The sequence below is a fragment of the Lygodium microphyllum genome, chromosome 18 (assembly GCF_053477565.2).
Source record: "Lygodium microphyllum isolate KBCC chromosome 18, Lygodium_microphyllum_v1.1.10, whole genome shotgun sequence".
NCBI lineage: Eukaryota > Viridiplantae > Streptophyta > Polypodiopsida > Schizaeales > Lygodiaceae > Lygodium > Lygodium microphyllum.
The window spans coordinates 137,531,176-137,556,683 of NC_141152.1; the positions used below are offsets into that span (position 1 = coordinate 137,531,176).

The window sequence follows — 25,508 nt, forward strand, 5'->3', positions numbered from 1 at the left end:
AGCTGGTCTTGGGAGGGTTTCCCAAGTCTTTCTTCCATGAGCTGGCATATGATACCTCATTAATAATAACAATTATCTTCATAATGAGAGTTAGTTTCATAATTAGATTTAGTTTTTAAAAATGTGCAACATAAATCAATTTTCTTTGGAATGTATACACACATTAAAATAAACTAAGTAATGGGGACATTAGAGTGTCATACAACAAAACCAAGATGTTTCATTTCATGGGATTTTACTAAAGCAACCTCTTGACCATCTCTTATTTCATGTATCTCTAAAAGCTCTATGAATCAAAGGCCTTGACTTCACACATTTCAAAACATAGAATTCCATAGCTTTATCATTATTTGCATTTGCATTTGCATTCACAACATAATATTCACCCTTGATGATTAGTTGACTTAGCATGCCTTTAGACCCCTCAAAAATAGATAGCACATTTTCAAACTTGTTATAGTGAGCAACACATATTTATCAAACCTTTTTTTCTTGAGGTGTGTACCACTTTCCTAAAGCATACTACAACTCAAGTTTGTGGTATATAGGCTATGCAAAAGTTAAGACATCACACAATCATTTTGTAAGATTTTGCAATGTAGACTAAGATTTGTGTTATGTATCACAAGTAGGGTGTCTCATTGCATAGGTTTTTGCTATACATGTGGAGTATTCAATGGATTTAAACATGTTAAAGTTTAAAACTATACTATATTGCACAAGTGTATGTCTCATGGCATGATCACACGTGTGGTCTACATTTCATCAGTTTGTTACCAATATTTCTATTTTGCACAAAATTTTAATAAAGTGTAGCACTTATGTAGCAATGGTTCATCCATCACTAGTTATATAAGTATACTATATTGCACAAGTGTATGCAGCATGGCATTACCAAATGTGCAGTCTATATTTCATCAGTCTATTACTAATGTTTCTATCTGCACTTATGTAGCAACGATTCATCCATCATTAGTTATCCCGTTTATATTAGTAGAGGAAATTATATGCCACATATAGAGAATGCATTTTTGTAAACTAAAAATATGTTGCTAGCTTAAAGCTATAATATTGAAGTCAAAAAGCTAACCATGAGACAAGGTGCATTAGCCTACATACAATGTTGGGGAAACTATCATGCTATCTCATAGGGCATAGCATGGTAGATGGACTCATAGATTGACGAGGATAAGTGATATGTCTTAATTGAACTCCAACAAATGATAGCCCGTACAATTTGTGTAAATTTGGGCATTAAAATATTATCTTCATCAACAAATTTCATGTATTTTGATCATTTAGTCTTATAGCATCATTGCAAAATTTCAAGAGTAGCATTCTAAAAGGAATGACTATAAAATTATAAAGTCATGGCCTTAATATGTGTGTGTTTCTTTTCAATAGTTGGAAGGTTGAGAAGTCTTTTGTTTTTCAATAGAGGAAACTTCTTGTAATGTTTTTAAAAAGCCGTTGAAGTGGGGATCTAATATAGCTTCATGATGTCTCTTATGCTGACATATGCGTAGGAAGTTTTTGCTATTAGATTCATGACCCATTGTCCCTCATTATATTTTGCCAGGGCTTTGAAATGCAAGATACATATCTAGGACACCACCTAAATAAACGTGTAATTTAATATTGCCAATAAATCATATTAAAGCCTTCTCATGGCATCACACTCTATCACCTTGTACCTTGTAATTTAATATATCTTCTAAGTATACATAAGTTCTTTTCATCATTGCACTATTTATCTCTTTGTAACTTGTCCTTTTCAAGTTTCAAGTTTTGTGGGTTGCATGTCAATGTTTTGCTATAAATAGTGCCGCCAAGCATATGAGGGATAGTTTCTTTGATGAGTAGGACATTGTGGAGCCACCTACATGTGCACCATTAAATCCCTCTCCATCCACATCTACACCTACACAATCATCTACTATGTTACCTAAGCATGGTCAACTTCTAGCTCCTAATACACCTACAAAGACTTCGAGTTCAAAGCCCCCTCTTAGGGACTCACTACACGGCCAATACCAATAGAACATGTCAGACTCACATATTTGTCCAACAAATTCCATCCTAAAGGGTCTGAGATCCTCCACTAAAATGGTAGTTGCGCTTGTCCAAGGTTGGCGCATCAAGGTTTTTGATTAACTTCCAATAGAATCAAGTGGTGTGGCCACTAGCCATGTATTTGGAGGGCAATGCTAATGCACTAACTAAAGGGTGTACTTTTGCTATGACACAGGAATATGCTTTAAATGTTGGACTTTCTACATGCCCAAGAAATATGAGAGAATACAAAGATCTACAATTTCAAATGTGGAGCATAATTATGCCTTTAGATGGAAAAGAGTGACTAAATTAGAGTATGTGATCAAAAGATCATCTATACATACAAAAGCGCATATAGCAAACTCCCTCTAGATAGAGATTAGGATCATGTAGGAATGAATGGAAGTTGTGAGATCTAAGAAAATCATTCATCTGATGGAACTAAGACCGTGGTACATACTTTAGCTCAAAAAGAGCTTTCCACAATGAGAACCTTTTTCTCATGACACAGATCATTTCAACCTAGGTGGCAAAGCCATGTGGACTTTCTCATCCAAATAGCCATTTAGAAAGGCATTCTTCGCATCCATTGATCCACATCAAACACTTAGAAGCTAGTGTTTCCCCCTAAGTTAGATGGCCTCAAGGTTGTGCAACTTTAGCCTTTAGCTTGATATCAACCTCCTCCACCAGATCCTCCTTCTTTGACTATGGGTCCTTTGCTTTCAAGAGTTTCACCTTGCTGCCAAACTTCTTCACAAGCTTACTAGCTACACCCTTGCCCAAAGTCTTACATATCCAACTTTTGGGTCCTTATAATTCAAAAGGCAATGGAGTCGAGCCAAAAGAATCTTGAAGCACACAACCAAGTCTTGTTTTCTACCTCTTACTCTCCAACTTTGCCTAAGTTGCTAGTGGAATGTGCTTCTAGAGTGATACGGCACATTAACACCTCGCTCCTTCATGACCTAGCGGAGATCCCTCTATAGCACATCCACTCTTTACAAGGCATCATCCCACTAAAGCTCAACAAGTAACCACTTGGGGTCGTCCAAACTGCTGGCCAATGAGAAATCAAAGAAATTAGGCTCATGGAGCCCCTGGAGAGTGCTCATCATTGCTAAGAGGGAAAGGTCCTCTTCAACTATTTCCTTGCTCTTCCCCCTTCCACCCAACTATTTCCTTGCACAATTCTAAGTACTTGCTACAGCACATCCACTCTTTACAAGGCATCATCCCAGTACAGCTCAACGAGTAACCACTTGGGGTCATCCAAACTGCTGCCCAATGAGAAATCAAAGGAATTAGGCTCATGGGGCCCTTGGGAGAGGGCTCATCATTGCTGAGAGGGAAAGGTCCTCTTCAACTATTTCCTTGCCCTTCCCCTTCGACCCAACTATTTCCTTGCACAATTCTAAGTACTCATGCAACCCCTACAACATATCCAAAGTGAGACAAAACCCACCCTCCGCATGACTACCTCGAGCCACTTGACTGCGCAAGAAGGCAACCTCCATTTCCACCTGCTAGGCAGACTCACAGCATAGAAGGCGTTGACACTGTTCCCAGACTGCCGTTGCACCTGCACCCCTGGTCCTGGCGATCTAATTCGACACCGCCACACAGGCCAGACGACACGCCAATGTCGGATTGAACTCCCAAAACCATGGGTGGTAAGCGAATGCAAGCGAAGACATCATGCCAAAGCTTGGGCTACCACAGTCGGCGAACTGTCGATTTTGGCTCCCCCACCTCGACCTTGCCCTAGCCACTACCAGCCTGTGGGAGCTCCTCCCCCACCTCCACCTTGCCCTAGTCACTACCAACTAGTGGGAGCTCCTCTCCTACTTTTAAGGCATTTTTGAAACTTCTGCAATTCATGTTAGATCATGCCTAGGTTTTTCATGAACACTCTCTACTGTAGTTGGCCTAAAGGAGGCCATTGCTAATAGTCCAAGTGAATAATAGCAATCCTTGAAAGCCTAGCAAACATGTCTATCCTTTAAAGAAATCTTTTTGACTTGGTGTTAAAGCTATCAAAACCAAAAGGGGGTGCACAATGCCATCATAATCAAATAGGTATGCTTACATGTAGAGTGCACTAACATTAACGTACATATGGCAAGGCCTTGAGGTCTCAAGTTCCTTGTCATTTGACCCCCAAAAAATGGTTGCAGAGTTCTTCTCAATTCATATAGTGTTAATAAATTAAGTGATTTAAGTTTCATACAATTACAAGATCCCATTCTCCTTGTCATTGTATGTTAAATCACTTAATTCCAACCATATCCAATAAATTAAGTGATTTAAGTTTCATACGATGACAAGTTGAATGGTTGTCTATCGTATGAATCTTAATACGATGACAAGGATTTCCATATATACTCTCTTTTCTTTCTTTCTTTTATCAATTCCTCTATAAAAGATTGCATAGATGCATGATATTTTGAGAGTTGAATATATTTTTCCTAAACTATTACAAAAGGAGGCCCTTTTCTAAGATCTTAGGTGCTAGGGGTACACTCCTGCAAGTGTATCCACAATATGAATAAAAGTAATACCAACAATCAATTTTCGTGTTGGAACCTTACAAGCTATATCCATGATAATGAACACTTGTCATAATCGAAAGCATCTTTGCTCATCAAATCGAAATTTCAATATACAAAGGCTTGGTTTGTTCTCTTCATGAATATCAGGTTGTATGCTTTAAAAGTGCTTGATGGTTCAAAGAGAATCTGTAGCTGAACTTGCCCTATAGCATTTGCAATATCAGTTCATGAGTACCAAGGTGGTTATAGCAATTTAGAGGTGTGAGTGGATTAGATATTGAGGATGCTTTAGCAAAGTGAGAGAGAGAATTGTTAAACACACGGTTTTAACATTCCAATAATATCCTACTATTAGTTCTACGAATGACTACACATGGAAGCGTTCTGCAAAAATCCCTGACAATGTCATGTTCATTTTCAAGAGGGAACACAACTCCGAGAAAACATACAGATTACCCAGAAAGGAGGTTTATCTATTCATTTTCCTCCCCACTAGTGATGCTCAGTCTTCAGAATCTGAACTCTTTTTATAAAATCACAGGGATGAGAACCCTTGCGTGAGCTAAAAGATGAGACTTAGCTTATAACCAGCAACGAGTGACATATACGCTTTATCCAAGTATATCACAAGACCAAGAACTATACTGTTAATCTAGAAAGGTCAACAAATAAACCTCCAAGCCAACCTGGTTACAGTATAGAGCAAAGAATGCAAAGGTCTGTAACATTGATGATATTATAGAATCAGAGAAAGAAGTTCATAATAGTTCTATGATAGCACCAAGACATCAACATCACAAAAATTTCATGCATAGAACAGTATCCATACAATGCAGACAAGGCTTCTCCCTACAGGGAACATGAGGCCACTTGATTGACGCAATACAAAAAGGAATCAATGAGCTGCTACCACTAGATTTTGTGGATAATGTATAGTGAGATGGTTCAAAGTTGAAACTGTTGCACAAAACTTTACATAAACACAAATTTTTCCATCCCACCCAAGAAAAGGAAAATGAACTAGACGAGTAGCACCAAAGGTGAAGCTCCCATGCCAAACAATGTGAGACTACCCTATTGTCAAATTGACAAAGTGGCTTCAGAAAATTGTTTTCGATTTGGCAGACTTCAACCATACAGAGCAGCAAACATCTCAATTAGAGTGGCTCCCTCCATGAGGATCACTGACACTGATGTCAAACACTTGGAAGTATGCTTTGCAAGTTTTCTGTTATAGACCCTGAAATTACAATATTTTTTCGATTTATTTACCACCATCAACATGGCCAGATGGAAGGAAGCTAGGAAAACATTCAGCACACCTTCATCATGTTAAACAAGGTTCACATATATTTTCCTAACCAGCCAGATTGTAAGAAAGAAGTACTCACAGTTATTTCCAAAGTTCCTCCATAGGTATACCCCTGTTCTCTGCAACTTCACTGAACTGCATCATGCTTGAGACTGCCTCAATAGTAGCTCGTGCGTTATTTAGAGGATTCTTGCTTCCTAATTCTTTTCCAAGGGCATTGACCACTCCTGCTAGTTCCAAAACCACCCTGACAGATCCACCAGCAATAACACCAGTTCCTACAGCAGCTGGACGGAGCATAACTTTTGCAGCCCCATATTTACCCTCTGCTCTGTAGGAGCCATAGAAATTATCAAAGGGAATTATGTTACGGTTAGTTGGATAAATATAATAAGAAAACCTATTCAGGGTTAAAGCAATGTATCATCAATCTTCCCAAACATAAAGCAGCAAAAGTTTTAGACAATCTATCTAGTATCAACTACAGAATATAGTTTGTGTAACCTAACGACCTACAACATGATGCTCTTTCCATAAGATCTATTTATATTTTGCAATGGCTGACCTGCCTATGGTCCCCAAATTATCTTCAGCCTGGTGTATTGAGCCACTAAAATGAAGGCAAGCACTAGTCGAAAACCATTGAGCATAATGTCAATTTTATTATCCTTAAAAATGGCCCCGAGAGGCAATGAATGCTGATTACCAAATATAAAAGGCTTTATTGTTTAACAGTAGGACACATGCCCAAAAATCCTCTATAGATAGGATCGGTTGTGGGCATCCTCATGGGCAAATCCCTTGGCAACAAGCCTAGCCTAATGCTTGTCCAAGGACCCAGCTGCAAGGTACTTCGTCTTATAGATCCACTCACCTTCCACTTCTCTAGATACGGAACCAACTCCCAAGTCTAGTTATGCTCGATAAGATCATGCACATCCTACATAGCACAACACCAAATATCATGTGCAAGAGCCTCATCAACTATAGTACCCTCGTGATCCTAATGAATCTGTGACGTAAAGACATAGTTCACACAAAGTGAACTATCTTGCTGGACTTGCAATCTAGCTAATCTACGTAGGCTTTTAGGGGGTAGCAAGAAAATGGGAAACGCCCAAATCTTGCACAAGCCACCAATACCACCTAGGAATGGTAATAGGCTCATCCTCCTGCAAAGGAAATTGAGTAGCCTCCAATACTTGCAATACATGTCTGGGATAGCAACTCCCCTTCAATAGGTGAAGGTAAATCCCCCCTCATCCAAAGAGGAAGGCTCCCCTTCTAATGGCTCAACACCAAAGAAGAGACCTGAGGATTGAGATAGAGTAGGAATACTCAAAGAGTAGTAGAAAAAGGAGGAAGGAAAGTAGGTGGAGATGAACCGGGGGGGGGAGAAGGAATCGCAAACGAAGAAGAAGAGCAAATAGGCAACCTTGAAGGAAGAGAAGGGATTATTGGCCAGGGGGAGTCCAAGACAAAGAACCACCTATAGAAGGACCATCAATAGGATCATCGAAGACTGAAGTCTCATCAAAGATCGTGTCCTTGCTCACCTTGATCCGATGATTGGTTATGATGGTACTGTAAAAATTACACGGCACAGCGAACAAAATCTAAGCAAGGAGTAGAGAACATACAACAAATATGAGAAGAACAAAGACTGCTAATTTCAAACGAACTGATACAAAGATGGCTCTGTCCACCTGTGCACTTCCACTGTGAAGCTTAGATGGCAATCCAAACAAATGATAGGTGAAGAGCTTAAGGGTAGCTAGAAGAACTCTAGCTGGGTGAAAGATGACCTAACAATGGCTTTAGAGGGGTCTTCCTTTTATAGCTTGGGAAGGTAGTCTGGTCAGCATACCTAACCATATTGTGAACCTATCCTAGTCATCCATGGAATATTCCCTTTACCATCAAGCCGAGGACGCTACCCCCGAACCCCTATCAAGAGGGTTGCTAGCCCCCTTGAGATCCTCTAGCTAGAGGCCCAAAATAGGGGTCCTTGATAACTCCCACACCCCACAACTCAATGCATTGTGCTTGGAGTTGCAACCAACATAACTACTCTATCTAACCCGAAGGCTAGATTCACAAAGGTCACCTTTTTGCCATCCGATCACATAGACCTCGTATGAGGTACAAGTCAAGATCCACCTAATGTTTGTGCCCACACACAGCTTCTCCTCAAAATGGGGGCCTTACACCTTAGAGCACCATGGATCATTGGTGGCACCTTACAAGGGTGGGGCACTGAGCATATCTAACATGTGCAAGGTTGAGGCTGAAAGGCCAACATTAGGTAGAAGAACAAGACCCTGAAAATGCACCTTTTGTGGCTATGAAAGAACTAGTAGGACAAATAAAGTAAGAGCCCATGTCTTGAGAGAGCTAGACTATTAAGTGTTTTTCTATGAGAGGCTGAAAGGCCAACATTAGGTGGAAGATCAAGACACTAAAAATTTACCTTTTGTGGCTATGAAAGAACTAGTAGGACAAATAAAGTAAGAGCCTATGTTTTGAGAGAGCTAGACTATTAAGTGTTTTCTATAAGAATCTCAGCCAAGAGAAGGAGCAATTTCTTCAACAAAAGGTTATCGAGCAAGATACAATTTCAGCACAGAGGAGAGGATCTTGACCAATGGCAATAGATCCACATTCATTTGGCCTAGATACTAGCATTGTTGCTGCATCTAGCGGACCGGGTTAAGCTAGGCTATTATCCACTACACTCTCACCACTAGCAACATAGGTGGTGGTGATTTTGAGATATATGGCTCTTCAGTACCTGCAACACTTACAATCACACGTTTTAGGCAAACCACTCTTAATGCACATGTGGATGCCACAAAAAAGGAGGATACAAACATGGCAATGGCAAGATTCTTTTACCATGATCACATTGCATTTAATGCAGTCAAATCCGAGTACTTAAAGAACGTGTATAAAAAGATTATAAAAGCAAGACCCTCGTATGTTTCACCATCCTCTGAGTCTTTGCATACTACTCTTTTGGAGAGGGAGCGACATGCTGTGGAGATTGCAACTGAAAACACCAAGAGTTTATGGAAAACAAATAAAGTAACATTGATTGCACATAGGTGGTTGGACACTCCAAGGCAATCCATTCATGGAGTGGTCGCATATTCACAAGATGGGATGTATTTTATAAACTCACATGATGCCACTGATATTAGTAAGTCTGTCGATATACTTGCGACAAAATGGATCAACAGCATTGTGATGATTGACCCTAATTTGGTCAGTAGATTTGTGTTGGATGGAGAGCCCACAAATAGGCTCCATATGAAATTGTCCAACATGCAAATCCACACATTATAGTATCTTATTGTGTAGCACATTGCTTAAATTTACTACAAGATATTGGCAAGTTGGATTGGATTGATCCTGTGATTTAAAAGACAAATGCTATGGTTACATTTGTCTTGAACTACTAGTTTATCCATGCTAAGTTTTACTAAAGATCCATGAAGGTTCACTTAAAGTACTCAGAAACACGCTTTGCTTATAATTTCTTCATGCTTGGTTGCTTAAGTATATGCAGTGCAATCTTTATTAATGATGAGTATCATGCAAATGCAATATCCTTCATTGCTGCAAGAATGAAATGTGTTGCATGTATAAAAGATGCTTTTTTTGGAATAATGTTCATTAGATTGATACCATGGTGCAACCTATGATGCATTTGCTGAGACTTGTTGATGGTATGCAACCATGCATCATGAAAGTCTATGAGTCTATGGACAAAATGATTGAGCAGCTACAAACATTCATGCTTTTAATGATAATGATAAGGATTGTAGCATCGCATAGAGATATAAGGAGATACACACATTATGTGTACCAAGGTACAATAGTTACTATTCTCCTATGCATACAACTACATGTGTGTTGGATCCAGAGTTTCAAGAGTCATAAAAGAAGATAGAGAGATTATAGCTGGTTGGATGACAATCTTAAACAATATGGTCCCTAACTTTGATGACAAACGCAAAATCAAATATAATCTTACAAGGTATAAAATTCATAATGGCATATATAGTTATGAGGATGCACAGAATGATAAGACACAAAATCGAGGCTATTGAGCTGAAAATGCACTAGCCTAACTTAAACAACCCCAAAACACCCTTAATTAATGAAGAAAGCACCTTATTTTAAAAAGAAAGGTGATCTTAGAGAGTTATTGTCCCACATGCAAAACCCTAATTTGGGTGCCCCAAACTCTCTATAAATAGGCACGCAGCCCACCCCTCTCCCTCAATCTCGTTTGTGCAGGTTTCAAGAGTCATATCTCTGTTGGCCACACCTCATTCGCACAAGACATCACAATCAAAGTCTTCCATTACTGTCTACTACTATCTAGAGCCTAATTCCAACCTCAAACACCCACATCTAGCTATCACCTACTGCTCAATCACTGTCAGACTTGCATTTGCTACCAAGCATCCATCTCCAACTCCTAACATCATCATCCAAGCTCCATTTACAATCATCAAAAGTCTCTAGAGCCGTTGCCATCATCCAAGTGTTGTCATCTTGCACTAACTGTCTGCATTTAATCCTCTCTCTCCTTCACAAGGTCATCTACACTATCACCCAATTTTCTCTCTCCTCGAGTACTTGCATTCTGTCTTTCTCTCTCCTACACTACCATTTGCTTCAAATCGAACAATCCCTAGCTACATTTACTAGTGTCCGACACAAAGAGACTGCCTAACTGCAATTCGAGATCCGTTTAGAGTACAACACTTTCTCTAGCTCATAGCCTCTACCTTGATCCCAAAGATATGAGAGTTCAAGGTTCAGTATTCATTGCATAGTGTGTTTGCAACATAAGCATTGTATATTTAATATCCATTCACTTCATTATTCATTGCATTCACTATCTCTGAGTTACCCTAACCCTAACTGTTTTCTGTATTTATCAATCTATGCTATGTGGTACGATTGGTTTTGTGGTTTTTGCGTTTAGATCATTTCTTCACACATGGTCATTGGTATCAAAGCTAGATATTCTATGAGAAATCTTGGCCTTTGCTCGGAAAGCTCATCCACAAAAGCAAAAACAATACAAGGACCTGATGAGTTTGAATGCATTTGTAGTGACCAGGAGGGAGGCACGAAAATCGAGGCAATCAATGTTCGTTATGCATAGCGAGAGAGAGAGTGAGAGAGAGCAGAGTAGAGAGTGTGCATGATTAGTGGGTACAATGACAAGTGCACCACTTTAGGTTTTAGATAGATATATATGTGTAAGTACAAGTGCTAAGGGTCTATTCACACCCGAACACATTAAAAGGTACGAGAGCCTTTATTCTCAACAACCTCCCATCTAAAGGCAACATGCCTTAAGAGGAGAAAAGAATCAGCTAAGTCTAGGTATGTACAAAGCTGAAATACATATATCTATCCAACTCCCATCATCTGTAGGTAATGAGCAAACCGCTCTACTGGAAGATCCTTTGTGAAAAGGTCTGCAGGATTATCATCTGTATGCACTTTGACAAGCTCAATACTCTTGTCGTCAAGTAGATCTCTAATGAAGTGGTACTTCACATGTATGTGCTTCGCCTTTGCATGAAAGACAAGATTACGTGCTAACATGATAGCACTCTGACTATCACAATGGAGAACATGTAACTCTATGATGCCAAGCTCTCCCACCACCAGACATGAAAGCCATAGAACCTCCTTTACATGCCTCGGTAGCAGCCACATACTCTGCCTCTATAGTAGACAATGCAGCACACTTTTGTAGCCTGGAGATCCAAGAGACTGCTCCTGTGAAAGTAAACACATACCCAGAAGTGGACTTTCTACAATCCGCATAACCAGCATAGTCTACATCCGTAAAGCCAACAACAAATGCCTTTTGCTTTCGAAAGCAAATGCACAACTCCTTTGTGCCTTTGAGGTATCTCATAATACCATTCACTGCTTTCCAATGCTTTTTACCAAGATTTGCCATGTATATGCTAACCACTCCCACTGCAAAGACAATGTCAGGACGTGTAGCAACCATAGCATACATCAAACTACCAACAGCTGAAGCATATGGTATCTTGGCCATTTCAACCTTCTCATCATCAAATGTAGAACTGTCCTCTGCACTAAGTTCCACATATGGAGACAATGAAACGCCAATTGTTTTTTCCCCCTGCATATTGAAACGCTGCAAAACTTTGGAGATATACTCATGTTGAGATAGATAGAGCAATCCTTTTAACCTATCTCATTCGCATGCCAAAAATGTGCTTTACATCACCAACATCCTTCATGTCAAAGCTGCCATGGAGACTTTGCTTCAGTGAAGGCATGAGTATCCCTGGCAGCAGTCAACATATCATCAATATACAGAACCAAGATAATCAAGCTGCCATCTTTTGCCTTCTTAGTGTACAAGTAGTGATCCACTTGACTTCAATGGAAACCTTGAGACTGCGTGAATGTATTAAACTTATGATACCATTCTCTTAGTGCTTGTTTCAGCCCATACAAACTCCTTTTGAGTTTACATACCATCTTTTCTTTCCCTTTTTCAACAAACCGTTTAAGTTGTTGCATATATATGTCTTCATGCAAATCACCATGTAAGAATGCAGTCTTTACATCCATCTGTATGAGCTCCATATCTTCAGCTACAACCAAGCCCAAAATGATTCTCAATGTAGTCATCTTGACTATGGGAGAGAAAATCTCATCAAAGTCAATTCCATGTTCTTACTTGTACCCCTTTGCAACCAATCTTGCTTTGTACTTTGGTGAGGAACCAAAAGTGACCTTATCTTGTAAACCCATTTGCATGATGGAAGTGTTTTCTGCCCTTTAGGCAACTGCACCAAGTCCCAAGTGCCATTTTTCTCAAGAGATTCCATTTCTGACAACATGGCTTTATACCATTTCTTGCTGTCCTATCTGTCTATTGCTTCCTTGAAGAAAGATGGTTCACCACAATCTGTCAACATGATATAATCAGCCACATTGTTTGCACCAGGAACAAACCTATCAGGTTGTCTAGTAGCTTTAGACGATCTCCTAACCCAATGATCATTGTTTGCTGGCTATTCCTGCAAATTTTCATTTTCAGCATGCTGTCTTGGCATTTCAACCTGCAAATCAACACTAACAGCTTCTTGTCATGGCTGTTCCTACACGTGTAGTGGCTCATTATCATGGGCAATAGCTAACTGATCATTTCCAACATTATTTTCAACATTTACAAGTTCATTTACAGCAGGTATTTGCTGCTGTACAACGGGCACAATTTGGTGTCCAAAAGAAATTTCTTCCCGGAATACAACTCTACGGACCTCCTCAGTCTTTTCGGGCTGTTTATGCATGCGATCTTCCCAAAAGATATCATTGTTGCGTACTACTTTCCTTTCCTTTGGATCCCATAATCTATACCCCATTTCACCCTCATCACTATATCCTAGAAAAATGCATTTACAAGGCTTTGGCTCAAGTTTGTTGTGTTTTTCTTTACGAATGTGCACAAAAGCCTTGTAGCCAAACACTTTCAGGTGAGCATATAAAGGTGACTTGCCTGACCACGCTTCTTGGGAAACTCCCCCCCCCCCAAAAGACCTGTTTGGTGACCGATTAATTAAGTGTACGGCTGTCATAACAGCCTCTGCCCAAAAAACCATGGGATAATGCAACATGAGACAGTATCATACGGACCTTATCCTGTATGGTCCGATTCATACACTCTGCAACTCCATTTTGGGGTGGATTATGAGGGGCAATGAGCTCCCTGTTTATCCCTTTGCTATCACAAAATGCCTGAAAGGCCTTGGACACATATTCCCCACCATTATCAGAGCGAAGACACTTGAGTGTCTTATCAGTTTGATTTTCAACCAATGCCAAGAATTTTTTAAACATGTCAAGCACTTCATCCTTGCTACAAATGAGATAAACCCATACCTTTCCTGTAGCATCATCGACAAAGGTGACAATATATTTCTTTCCCCCTAAAGATAATCCTAGCATCTGACATACATCTGAATGTGCTAACTCTAGAGGAGAAGATTTTAGCGAAAGAGACTTTTTATGAGACATCTGTGCATATTTACTATAAATACAATGATCACAATGCTCAAAATCAACATAACGAAGACAAGGCAAGTAACCCAAATGAGAAAGCACTTTCATTCATGTTTGACTCATGTGTCCCAACTGGCCGTACCACAAAGAAACACTTGGCTGCTCGGTCACGGCAACAACATGATCACTCACACTAGATACATGGAAAGGATACAAAGTATCACTTTTACAACCTCTGGCAATCACTCTAGATCCTTTACATATCTTCCATTTTCCATCACCAAAGGTGGTATTAAAACCATCATCATCTACCTGCCCTGTGCTAATCAAGCTCTTCTTGAGCTCAGATATATATCGTACATACTGAAGTATGAAGACAGAGCCATTCTAAAACTGCAACTGCACACTGTCAATATCTGCAATGTCACATGCATAGTTGTCCCCGAGATGGGCAACACCATGTCGATCCCCTGTATAGACAAAGAACCACTCATGATGAGAGGTAACAAAAAAAGAAGCGCCTGAATCGAGAATCCAGGTATGCATGTCATCATCTGTATCTGCAAGTAAAGCATGTGCACCAAAGTGTAAAGAGACTAAAAGGACGTCATTCCCACTATCACTGTCATGAGGAACTACATTCACCTTTTCAATTTTAACACTGCTCTTTCTTGGGTTGACCCTCTTTCTTCTCTTCCTTGCTATCATATGTTTTCTTACCCTTTCCTTTCTCTTTCTTTCATTTGTAGCAATCACGTTTAAAGTAACCCTTCTTACCACAATGGTGCCGTTCAACATCTTTGCCACGTGATTTACTACGTTCCTTGCTATCAGATTTGCCTTTCTGCTATGATCTGCCCCTAGTATGCAAAGCACTAAAAGACTTACTAGATGAATTGTTCTGTCGATTCATTTCTTCCATGAGTAGAGCACTCTCTACATCAGCATACAAAAGAATCGCATTGGAATTGCTCATAGCAATCTTGAATGTATCCCAACTCTCTGGAAGAGTGCAAAGCAAGAATGTAGCCTTAAAATCTTCATCAATCAAGAACTTTAAGGCAACCAACTGGCTGAAAATGGAGTTAAACTCACTCAAGTGAGTAGACATTGCTATACCCTCTTTCATACGCAAATCTATAAGCTTTTTCAACCAATACACTTTGCTTGCAACACTCTTCTGTGCATACAGTTTTTCCAAAGGAGTCCATATAGATATGCAAAATCCAAACTATCAATGTTAAACAACCAAGGCATCAGAAATCATAAGCTTGATGGTTGAGTGTGCAAGCTCATTTAACTCATCCCAATCTTCATGTTCCATGTCTACAGGCTTTGCCCCTTTGGTTTTAATCGGCTTTGATTGCTTCTTTTGCAATAGGATATTGTAGCACTGTTTCTGCCAAACTGCAAAGTTATGTGCTCCTTCAAGCTTCTTTATGTGCATGAGATTACTGCTGTCATTGCTGCCAGTCATGATTTTCAACCCAAATGTGACCAAAAAATTCAGCAAATGCAGGCCCAAACTGTCACACATGTGACCAAGGTACAAACAAGTACCAACCAGCAATAAATGACCACGTAGAAGCAGAGATTTCAGATCTGTAACTAAATTTTCAGAAGCACCAAACCATGTGCTACAGCATTCCACAACTGATTACAGCTGTTCCTAGGGCATATTTACCACATTACGTGAGAAATCCCAACTTTTAGATGCAATTTCTATTGTACATGCACCCACGAGCATAAAATTTGACACGCACGATCGAAAGCCCCAAAATTTTTGTGCTCAAAGCATCAACCACACATCTGCATTTTCTCTATCATGCATGGAACAGGTCAATTTTGCCAAAATAGAGCAATTTCAGCAAAACCCCCAAATTTTCCACGTGTTGGATGTCCAAATTGCATGGAATTAAACCTACATGTACATAAAATGACCAAATGGTGCGCAAATTTTGCCCAAACTGCAAAAGCCCCAAATTCCACAGGGTCCAATGTGCATCAATGTCGAGAAATTGGGTAAATTTCAGCCCAATTTGTGCATGTACATGAAAAGCCCCAAAAGTCGGAGGCAAGATGTCACAAAATTCCTGCAATTTCTGAGGAAAATTGTCTTGTCCTGCATCACAATCCCCAAATCTGAGAAAAGCCCCAAATTTTTGGGCCAAGATTGCACAGATTTCAGTGAAATTGACTCATCCAAGCAAAAATTTCAATTGTATTTGAGAATCCCGAAAAATTTCTGAGGCCTGTGCATTCAATGTCTGTAATTTTGGTTCAGAGATCACTGCAATGTGTGTCAGGCACCAAATTTGGGAAAACCCCCAAATTTCAAGACACAGATCTGCACTTTGCGCTTGTAGGTGTGAACACCCGATAACGGAAAGGGGAGGCAAAAGGAGTTTCAAGAAAAAATTGATTTTAAGAAGAAATTTGTGACGGGGTCCGTTGACCCGCTTGCCTGTGCCGCCACGCATGTCGTCAGCGCCGTGCAGCTCGCCTCCAGTCCCGTCGCGTGGTCGCCCCTTGTTCGTCACACGGAAGCTCCCGGTCCCGTCACGCAGCTGTTATAGGTCGTCCTGGTCATCGCCTGTTTGTTGATAGCCCCATCACCAGCTCGTCACTCCCTACTACAGCTGCAGTCACTTCGCTTGCTAGGTCAGAAAAACAACCTGTCGTCTATCAGCTGGTCCCATCACGCCTACTGCTGCCCATCGCCCTTCTGCACCAATCGACTGCTGCTGCCTGTCACGCTTGTGCACCAATGAACTGTCTCCTTTGCTCACAAGCCTGCCTGCAACTCCCCTTCACCTGAGCTGTCTCTTGCCTGCTCTGATACCAATTTGTAGTGACAGGGAGGCACGAAGAACGAGGCAGTCAGTGTTCGTTACACGCAACAAGACAGAGAGCAAGAGAGAGAGCAAAGTAGAGAGTATGCCCGATTAGTGGGTAAAATGACGAGTGTACCACTTTAGGTTTTTAGATAGATATATATGTGTAAGTACAAGTGCTAAGGGTGTGTTCACACCCGAGCACATTAAAAGGCACGAGAGCCTTTATTCCCAACAGCATTCACTCCACTGCTTGAGTCTACATAACCAAACATTGACCAAAACGAGCAAGAGTGGACCTCCTAGCTTGCATCTGCCCAATCTCACATGGGCAAAAAACTATCAAGCTACCATGAAGTCCACATACCATATCACATTTCTGCCGCTAAGTATAATCTCATCCTTATGCATTGGGCTCATCAGGAGGTTGAAGGTAAGCATGAGTTTTCTTCTTTAGATTAGATGCACAAAACTAATGATGTTGCAAGACCTTTGGAATCTCCACAACAGACTAGCCAGCCGCAAGTGCAACCTGGCTCTGATTATACATCACTTCCACGGTAAATCTATTCTCTGATGCAAGGTACAAATCCTATTATTTCCAATTCTATGCCAGCTGATACTGTATTTTCTATTGGATCGAAGGACGCTCATCAAGAAGGGATGCTTCAAAACAACCTTTGGTTTCTGAGTCATCAAGAAGACATGTATTTCTTTATGAACTTAAAACTAGGTAAGAAGCTGAAAGAAAAATTTATAAGTACTCCATCCCTTCCTTTTTCTTCAAATGATTTTATTTCTCATGGCCAATTGGAGTAGATGCATCTTCATTTAATGCATATAATGGACAAAAGGCACCAACTATGTTTCCCACAATAACATCCATCACAAATCCATTTGGGCTCCCACCCATCCATTTGGGCTGCCACCCATCCCTCCCTCATCTTCCGCTGCATCTTCCTTTCCACTTCCATTAAGTACACCACATTATCCACAACACACACACACCTATGATGAAGGCTCGGCATTTCACATATACGCACACTTTTGAGTTATCCCTCTAGGAGTGCATCCCAAGCATACTCAAGTGTGGATCGTTTGGTAGCGCAATTTGCCTGTGGCATTACCTAATGGACCATTCCGTCATTATGTTGTGCCCTAGCTGACATTTGGACAAGGCTATTGTGTCACAGTGCCTTCACCTCCACCTGCGATATCATATGGAGCTATGTCCGTTTCGGTATCTCCACAACAATCGGCACTCATAGGACATCAGCAACCTATTTCTGTCTATCCACATTTACTCATTCCTCCTTATCCACCACCACCATCATCCTATCCTCCATCTTACCCCACTTATCCCTCTTCACAGACACCTCATGGTTCTAGACCCTCATCCGCCAAGCATGCTTTTAATGACAAGACTCGTTTCAACTATACCACTTGTGAAATTTGATAAGACATATCTTAGACTCTCAGAACCTATGGGATTTAGTGCAAGGGTTAGAACCCTAACCTAATCTAGCACTTGTTTCATTCAAGGTCATCCGCTCACAGAAGGCTCATAATGCCTCCACTATTGTCGAGCTTCTGCAAGGCTTATTGCTTGAGTTTCACTCTCATCTTCAACATTTCGACTTGGCATCCAAGCGTTAGATACACTTGATTGACCGCCATGCAACTTGAGATAAAATCCATCACATCAATTTAAATCATGAGCTCCAAAACTTTAAAATCACAGACAAAGATGACTTGAAAGTCAAATTGGTTAAGTATCGACCTCTTCTTACTAAGTTCTCAACTATCGGGGCTCTTGAGTCCTCTCACTTACCCTATTCCTTAACAAACTGCCAAGAAAATATTTTCACTTTTGAGCAGCAAGTACTTTCACAACCTCAAATGCCCACACTTTATAAGTTTGAGTATCAATTATTGCGTTACGCACAGTAGTTCAATCAATTTCATAACATGTTCTCGATAGAAGGGGCTCTCATTGCATCTTCTCAAAGGAAGCAACAAGGCAAGGGCAAACAAAACTCAAATCAAAATTAAAATCAAAACAAGGCTAGTAAATCCCAAGGAACCCCTCAATCTAATCTTAAACCTCCATGGCAAAATGTACCCAAGAAGAATAGGTATTGTGAACATTGTCAAAAGGCTGGCCATTATGATGACGAGTGTCGATCTAAGGCTAGAGAGACAACCAAAATCCAAGAATCAAACCCGCACACCCAGTTAGGTAACCCCCAACAAGGGAGGTAGAGTGGTGGCAACCCCCAACATAGGCAATGGCGATGCCAAACTCACATTGCCATCAGTCAATCATCACAATCAATGAACTACTCAACTTCAAAAAAGTATATTTGATTGGCCTACAAAGACCCGCATCGACTCCTTAGAGACATCAGATGCAAGTCTCATTCACATCTGCAAGTTGTCTCTCGCTGATGTGCCTACAGAGACCCACTCGTCACAACCAAGCATCTTAGCACCCTGTTTGGCTTGTGGACAGTAGAGCTACCCATCACATAACTCTTATGTTATGAATAAAGGATCAGTCTTTTATATGTGCTCAAGTACGGACATACCCTTGGCACTTATACTTTAGTACCTTATATATAACTATCACAAAAACCTAAGAGATGTACAACTCTTTGTACCCACATGTCGTGCATCTCACTCTCTCTCTCTCTCACACTACTACTACTCACTCTTTCTCTCTCTTCACCATTGCCATTGCTGAATATTGAATCTTCATTGCACGTAGGCCACCACAAACACGTATCAGAGCTGAAATTTGCTCGCCTCCCAAGTTTCGTGCACAGTTGAATGTTGTTCGCCTCCCAAGTTTGGTGAAGACTACATGCCACGCAGGTGCAAGCACAAGTTTCAAAGTTTCATGGCTCATTTATTGTTGTCAAATTTGAACTTTTATGTATATTGTAAGAAGATTCTTAAATTAAGATATCATATTTGTTTAGTTGCTTTATAGAGGATCTCAATTATATTTGGAAACATATAATTTTTACATCCCTGACACAATCTTCGTCCCCCATTCCCTATTTTTTCCCATCCCCCAAACCCCATCCCTTGTCCTTGGTGACCGTGCTTGCAACACAGAGATAGGAGACCGGTTGTGGATTCTACTGGCCGGATCTACAACAATTGGACAACCATTTGAGATTACCAAGGGCAAGAGAAGACCAAATTGGAGTAGGCGACAGTAGTTCTTGCCTTCCAAGAAGCTAGCAACACCAACTTTGGATTGGCAACAGCAATTTGGGGCCTCCTGAGCAGCTAGCGACAACATTAAATGCTGCCTGGAACAGGCAGCAATCAGATTTCAAGCTTTTCTCGTGTGAAAAGTAGAAATTTCTCTCTGGCATTCTCTCACCTTCTCTAGCTCGGGATCACTAACTCTCAACATTTCTTAGCCATTTGGATCAGATCTCAATCAAATTTAGTGGATATCAGAGAGGTCTCGAAATTTGTGCAATTGTCAAGCAATTCAGACGCCAACCTATTCATTGTAAATTAGGGCAACATTTTGTCAACGTGTGGTTGCAATTGTGCAAGTCTTGGGTGAAAAAGTCAAGGGGCAAATAGCCCTAATTGTTTGCTGATTGTTATTACAGCAAGGGGCATTTGAAACAGCAATGGAGATTGAGATATCTTAGCTTATACTCATTCCATTAGCAATCAAAGTTAAAGAAATACCAAAAGGGACACCAGTTTTAGGGCCAACAGGGTGTCCAATGTCCAAGATTATTAAAGAAAATTGTAGATTTCAATTTATGTTTATTTGCTAATTGTTGTAATTAAGTACTTGATCAAGGAATTACCAACCTCTCCAAGAAGAAAGGCCAGTTATACAGTTCCATTGCCGAGATACCACTCAACCCCTTGATTCGGTGGGCAAAGGCACTTGATTGCAAGCCAAAGCTTTGTGCTAGTGCTGATTTTTACTCTCAATTGAGAAATTACAGCAACAACATGTCTTCATATAGTAAGATGGACTCAAGCAATGATGATGCCTCTCATTATAAATATTCACAAGGGAATGAAGGAAATCCAATGCCTGACCTTGGACAAGGCTCAAACCATGGATAGCAAGCTAAAAATTGTTGCTATTGGGCAAGATCCAAGGCCTTCAAGGCATGATGAGGCTAACAACCAGCAAAGTGAATAACCAATTCAAGAATCACATGAGGACAACATCAAATCTCTTTGCTAAATTGGCAAAGGATCCTCAATGTACCCATTTTTTGAATGCTTTGAAAAAGGATAGCAAGGGCAAGAAAAAGAAGGCATCTTCTACACCTTCGGAATAGCAAGGTGCACCAAAGGTAATGCCAAGGCCTTCATTTGAAGCTCCCAAAGATCCGAATGAAAAAAAACAATTGGTATCTACGAGGTAAGAAATGCAAATACAAGGCCATCATGGAAGTGCCAATCCAATGGATTTTGAACAGCCAGGCATGCATGCTATGTGTCAGAAGTGGAGCAACAATGAAAGCGTAAACATATGTTGTAATAAACAGCTGAAATACAAGACAAAAGAAAAAGAAAAAACAATGAGTCGCCGGTTGCATGGGCACTGGCACTGTCTCCTCTCTCCATAAAGTCTCCATACATAAGATGGCAGATGAGTGACTAAGTGAGAAGGAGCCTAAATACGATTTTTCATGCTATCATTGGACAGGGACCACATACAAAAATGCATGGGACAAATCCCTATGGTATGCAACAACCAATGCATGGTATACAAGACCCAATGTATTCGAGTATGGCTGGAAATGTGTAAAACCCTATGTATGGCAGCACTATTTGATGCCTAGGGCACAAAGTAGTATGTTTGGTAATGTATCTGCACCCCCGAATGCTTATGGGGCTCAAGGAATGAATGCTAGTTGTACAAATGCTCCATTTGGTTTCGATTTTGATGTAAATTCAACAAATATATCCTTTTTACAGCAGTCAACGTATGACAACTTGAGACCCAAAGGAGCAACAAAAGACAATGATGAGAATGGAAGGCAATGAAGTTTGAGTCCTTCAACGGTGCACAAGATAGGCTGAAAGCTTTGACTTTCATTAAGCAATTTGATGCACCCTATTTAGGGAGAAACTTCACCGAGCCTTCGAGGATTCAAAAGGCAACTACTTTCTTGAAGGAGAATGCATTGCAGCAGTGGCCCACTCTTTTGATGCAAGGTAGAGCACTGTCAACATAGATACAATTCAAGTAAATGTTTACATCGAATTGGTTAACAAGCACCTTTAATGTGGATATCATGACAGTTGGATGCTCAGCAATGTAAGAATTTGGAGCAATACAATAAGAAGTTTTAGGATGCATTATTGCCCATCACTTCTTCTTGCTCCATATCCCTTCGTGAGTAAGTGGAAACCCCCTGCATCTCTATAAGCTCTGTACCAAGCAAATACTATTTGCCATACCTATAGACTTGTGAAGGTCCAACCTCAATCATGAGCTAGTATCTTAAGTATCACATGAGCCACAATAGTTACTTAATTGACAAGACCTTTGTAAAGTTTGACATGACTATTCCACGTACATTTCCTAGTTGATGCATGCCTACCTCCTACTTTAAGTTACATTTTCAATTGAGAAATTGGAGCACAATTCTCATACAAACTACTAATACTCAACAAAATGTCCAACCAAAAAATAGATAAACATGTATGACCAAGTCATGATATAACCACATGCTTCTAAGTGAATGACAAAAAGCAACTACTCCTACATGCCATTGCTTGGAATAAGTCATCAAGTAGAACTCTAAATAACTATTATTAGAAAAAAAGGCTTGTTATATAGCAAGTCTATAGAATGATATTGAGCCAATGTTCTTCATTCTCCTACTTTGAAGCCGGTGTCATGTTGAACACTTTAGCAAAGTTTTTATCAATAAACATTAGTTGCATAGGCTTGCACCTCCAAGCAGTCATCTTGTTTCCAACCAACTCCTCTTGTGAACAAATATTCAATTGTGGCAAGAAAATCACACTCTGGAAAGCCCACGTTGCTAACCATGTGTAATGACTGGGTATCTCAATGCACAAAAGGGATTAGCTGTGTTGTAACTGATTTTGGTAAAATTTTCTTGCACGATTCAAAGACGAAACACCTTACCTAATCATCTGCAATATTTAATGTAGCACAGGGCATGGACCAAAGGCTACCTGTGTGGGAATGTGCGCCGCTTTGTCAAGGGCACTGTAACAATATGCCTGCGGGCATCAGCAGCAGACTTCTGCACAGCAGTGATGACCTCCTTGGCCTTCCCAACACCGACACCAACGCGGCCCTGCTTATCACCCACTACGACAATAGCACGGAATGAGAGCTGCTTCCCACCTTTGACAACCTTTGTGACCCTCCTGATCTGCACAACCTTCTCCTCCATGTTGTCCTTGCCGGCCCGGTCCCGGGAACTCCTGCGAGCTTTTGCGCCAAAGCCCTCATCATTGTCTGTCTTTTTACCTTGGAGCTTGGAGAATGCGGCCCCGTACAGCTCCTCGTACGCCCTTCTGGTTTCTTCCGGGGACTCTTCGTGGTCCTCCTGGAGCAGGACGATGGAGGCTGAGGGGGAGCAGAGATAGGGTTGCTGATGTTGCCTCGACGGATGAGCGGCAGCATGAAAGCATTTGGGTACTGAGCCAAATATGGATGATTTGAAAGACAGAGAAGAAGAGGAGGAAGAGGAGGGGGTGGATGAGGATGAGATGCTGAGAGAGGACAGAGCGCAGGTTGCAGAGGAGAGGGAGGACGCCATAGCCATATCTCTCTCCCTCTTTTCTTTTTCTTCTTCCTCCTCCTCTTCCTCCTCTCTCACACAGTCTATAGATTTGGATAGAGTTGTCAAAAATAAACTCAATTTGACTTTAAGTTTTTTAAATTCAAATTCGATTTTAACCCTAAATCCGACCCTTCGACAGTCGTTCTAATAGAATACAAGTGAAGACGTTGAGTGTGAAGTGAATTATCTATACTATTAGTTAAGGAGAGGTGGGGAGCGGGTGCCACGTGGCAGCCCCTACCTCCCCCACAAAAAAAAAAGAGAACGCGGAGGCAGGTGCCACGTGTCCAGCACCCAACCCCCCGCAAATATCGTGCCTGCCCCGACGCCGGGGCAAGTCTAGGCGCGGAACGCCTAGTTAACTCCTTATTGAAACCAATAGATAGACACCTTACCTTCTTATCAATTTCCTACATATTCAGGGATACAACTTGCATGTCATAAGTTTTGTATCGGCTTCCAAACATGTTTACTATGAAGGGTGGTAGATTACTAAATGTAATAATCACCTCTTAGTTGGTTTCAAGGAAAAGGCTAAATTAGGGGTTCCAACTTGAGGCAAAAGAGATAAGCCTACCCACTGCCTTCAATGCACAACAATGCTAAAGAAATATCTCAAAAGCAACATTGAGCCAATGCAGAGGATGGTTGCTTTAATCTAATCGGTTAGTTTACCGCTTTCTTCTAATACATGACTTCACTGTGATGGAGGATGATTGATGTGTTCAACAAAATGTAATATATTTTCCTCACCACCAACAAAATTCTATTCCTATTCCAACCTCCACTCACTATTTCCATCACATTTTTTGGGTGCCTTCTATGTGGGCATGATTACCCTATATATTGGTTGAACACATAAAGACAACCAAAATTGTAAAAAAATGTTTGTTATAGGCTTAAAAGGTTGTCATTACACACAAATCTAATTTGACTTCAAGTTTAATGGTTTGTGTGGAGATTCTTACTTTTGCTCATTTTCTTTTATTGACCAAATGCATAGTATATCACTCCAATGTGCTACTAAGGAAGCTAGCAACCTCAACCATCTTCATGCATAAGATGCAAATATATACTTCTATACTAACTATATCTACACTATCTATACTACATTATAATTCATGCATTTCACAAGCCTAAGGCCAAACCTAGATGGCACAAGTAGAATAACCCCAAACCTCTCCAATTTTTAGTTTTTTAATATCAAAATTACAAAAGCTAAATGCAATATTTGAATTTCTAGTTGGATGCTCTTTCTTACTATTCTCTCTCTCTCTCTCTCTCTCTCTCTCTCTCTCTCTCTCTCTCTCTCTCTCTCTCTCTCTCTCTCTCTCTCTCTCTCTCTCTCTCTCTCTCTCTCTCTCTCTTTGCCCTCCCTCATTCTCTCTTGCACTCTCCCTTTCCCCACCCTCCCCCCTGCCATGGTGGATGATTCAATTGGTTTCAATGGTGCTCTGTCTCCCTCTTTGAAGATTTTATGGTGGGTAACGTTGTAGAGGGAGCTAAAGGCATGATTGTTTGTAGGTCCGCCAACATGGTGTTGTTGGATACCATGGGCTACATGGTATGGTGGGTGGACATAGGAGGGGGAGCATGGGCAGGGTGTGTGGGCATAGGAGGGACAACATGGGCTGGGTGACAAAACCATCAGGGATCCCATAGGGAGGATATACATTGGCAATGGAGCAGGTTTGGAGGATCATCTAGGGTCCAAATGAAGGAGGGCAAGCTCAACATTCACTTGCTATTTGAGGAATCTCTTGTCAAAGAAGCTCATGGTGGGATTGCTAGAGGACATTTCAGTGTAGACACCACAACACACAAAGTTCTCTAGTCTCAATTGAGATCACCAACA

The 25,508-nt window shown here is 40.7% G+C and overlaps 1 protein-coding gene across 1 annotated transcript; it reads right to left on the reverse strand.

Moving 5' to 3' along the window:
• Positions 1 to 5,315: 5,315 nt before the first annotated feature.
• Positions 5,316 to 23,713, reverse strand: EMB3113 (Ribosomal protein S5 family protein). Its single transcript, XM_087699303.1, has 3 exons — positions 23,037 to 23,713; positions 5,999 to 6,250; positions 5,316 to 5,847 (listed from the first exon to the last, which is right to left on the reverse strand). The coding sequence occupies exons 1-2, from the start codon at positions 23,633 to 23,635 to the stop codon at positions 6,001 to 6,003; spliced, it is 849 nt and encodes a 282-aa protein (XP_087555429.1). The 5' UTR covers positions 23,636 to 23,713; the 3' UTR covers positions 5,316 to 5,847; positions 5,999 to 6,000.
• Positions 23,714 to 25,508: the final 1,795 nt, after the last annotated feature.

Excerpts from the sequence above, each read along its gene's own strand:
- EMB3113 (XM_087699303.1), bottom strand. The coding sequence starts at position 23,635 with ATGGCTATGGCGTCCTCCCTCTCCTCTGCAACCTGCGCTCTGTCCTCT. Across the intron at positions 6,251-23,036 it reads CGGCGCACATTCCCACACAG|AGCAGAGGGTAAATATGGGG; the intron begins GTAGCCTTTGGT and ends TGGCTCCTACAG.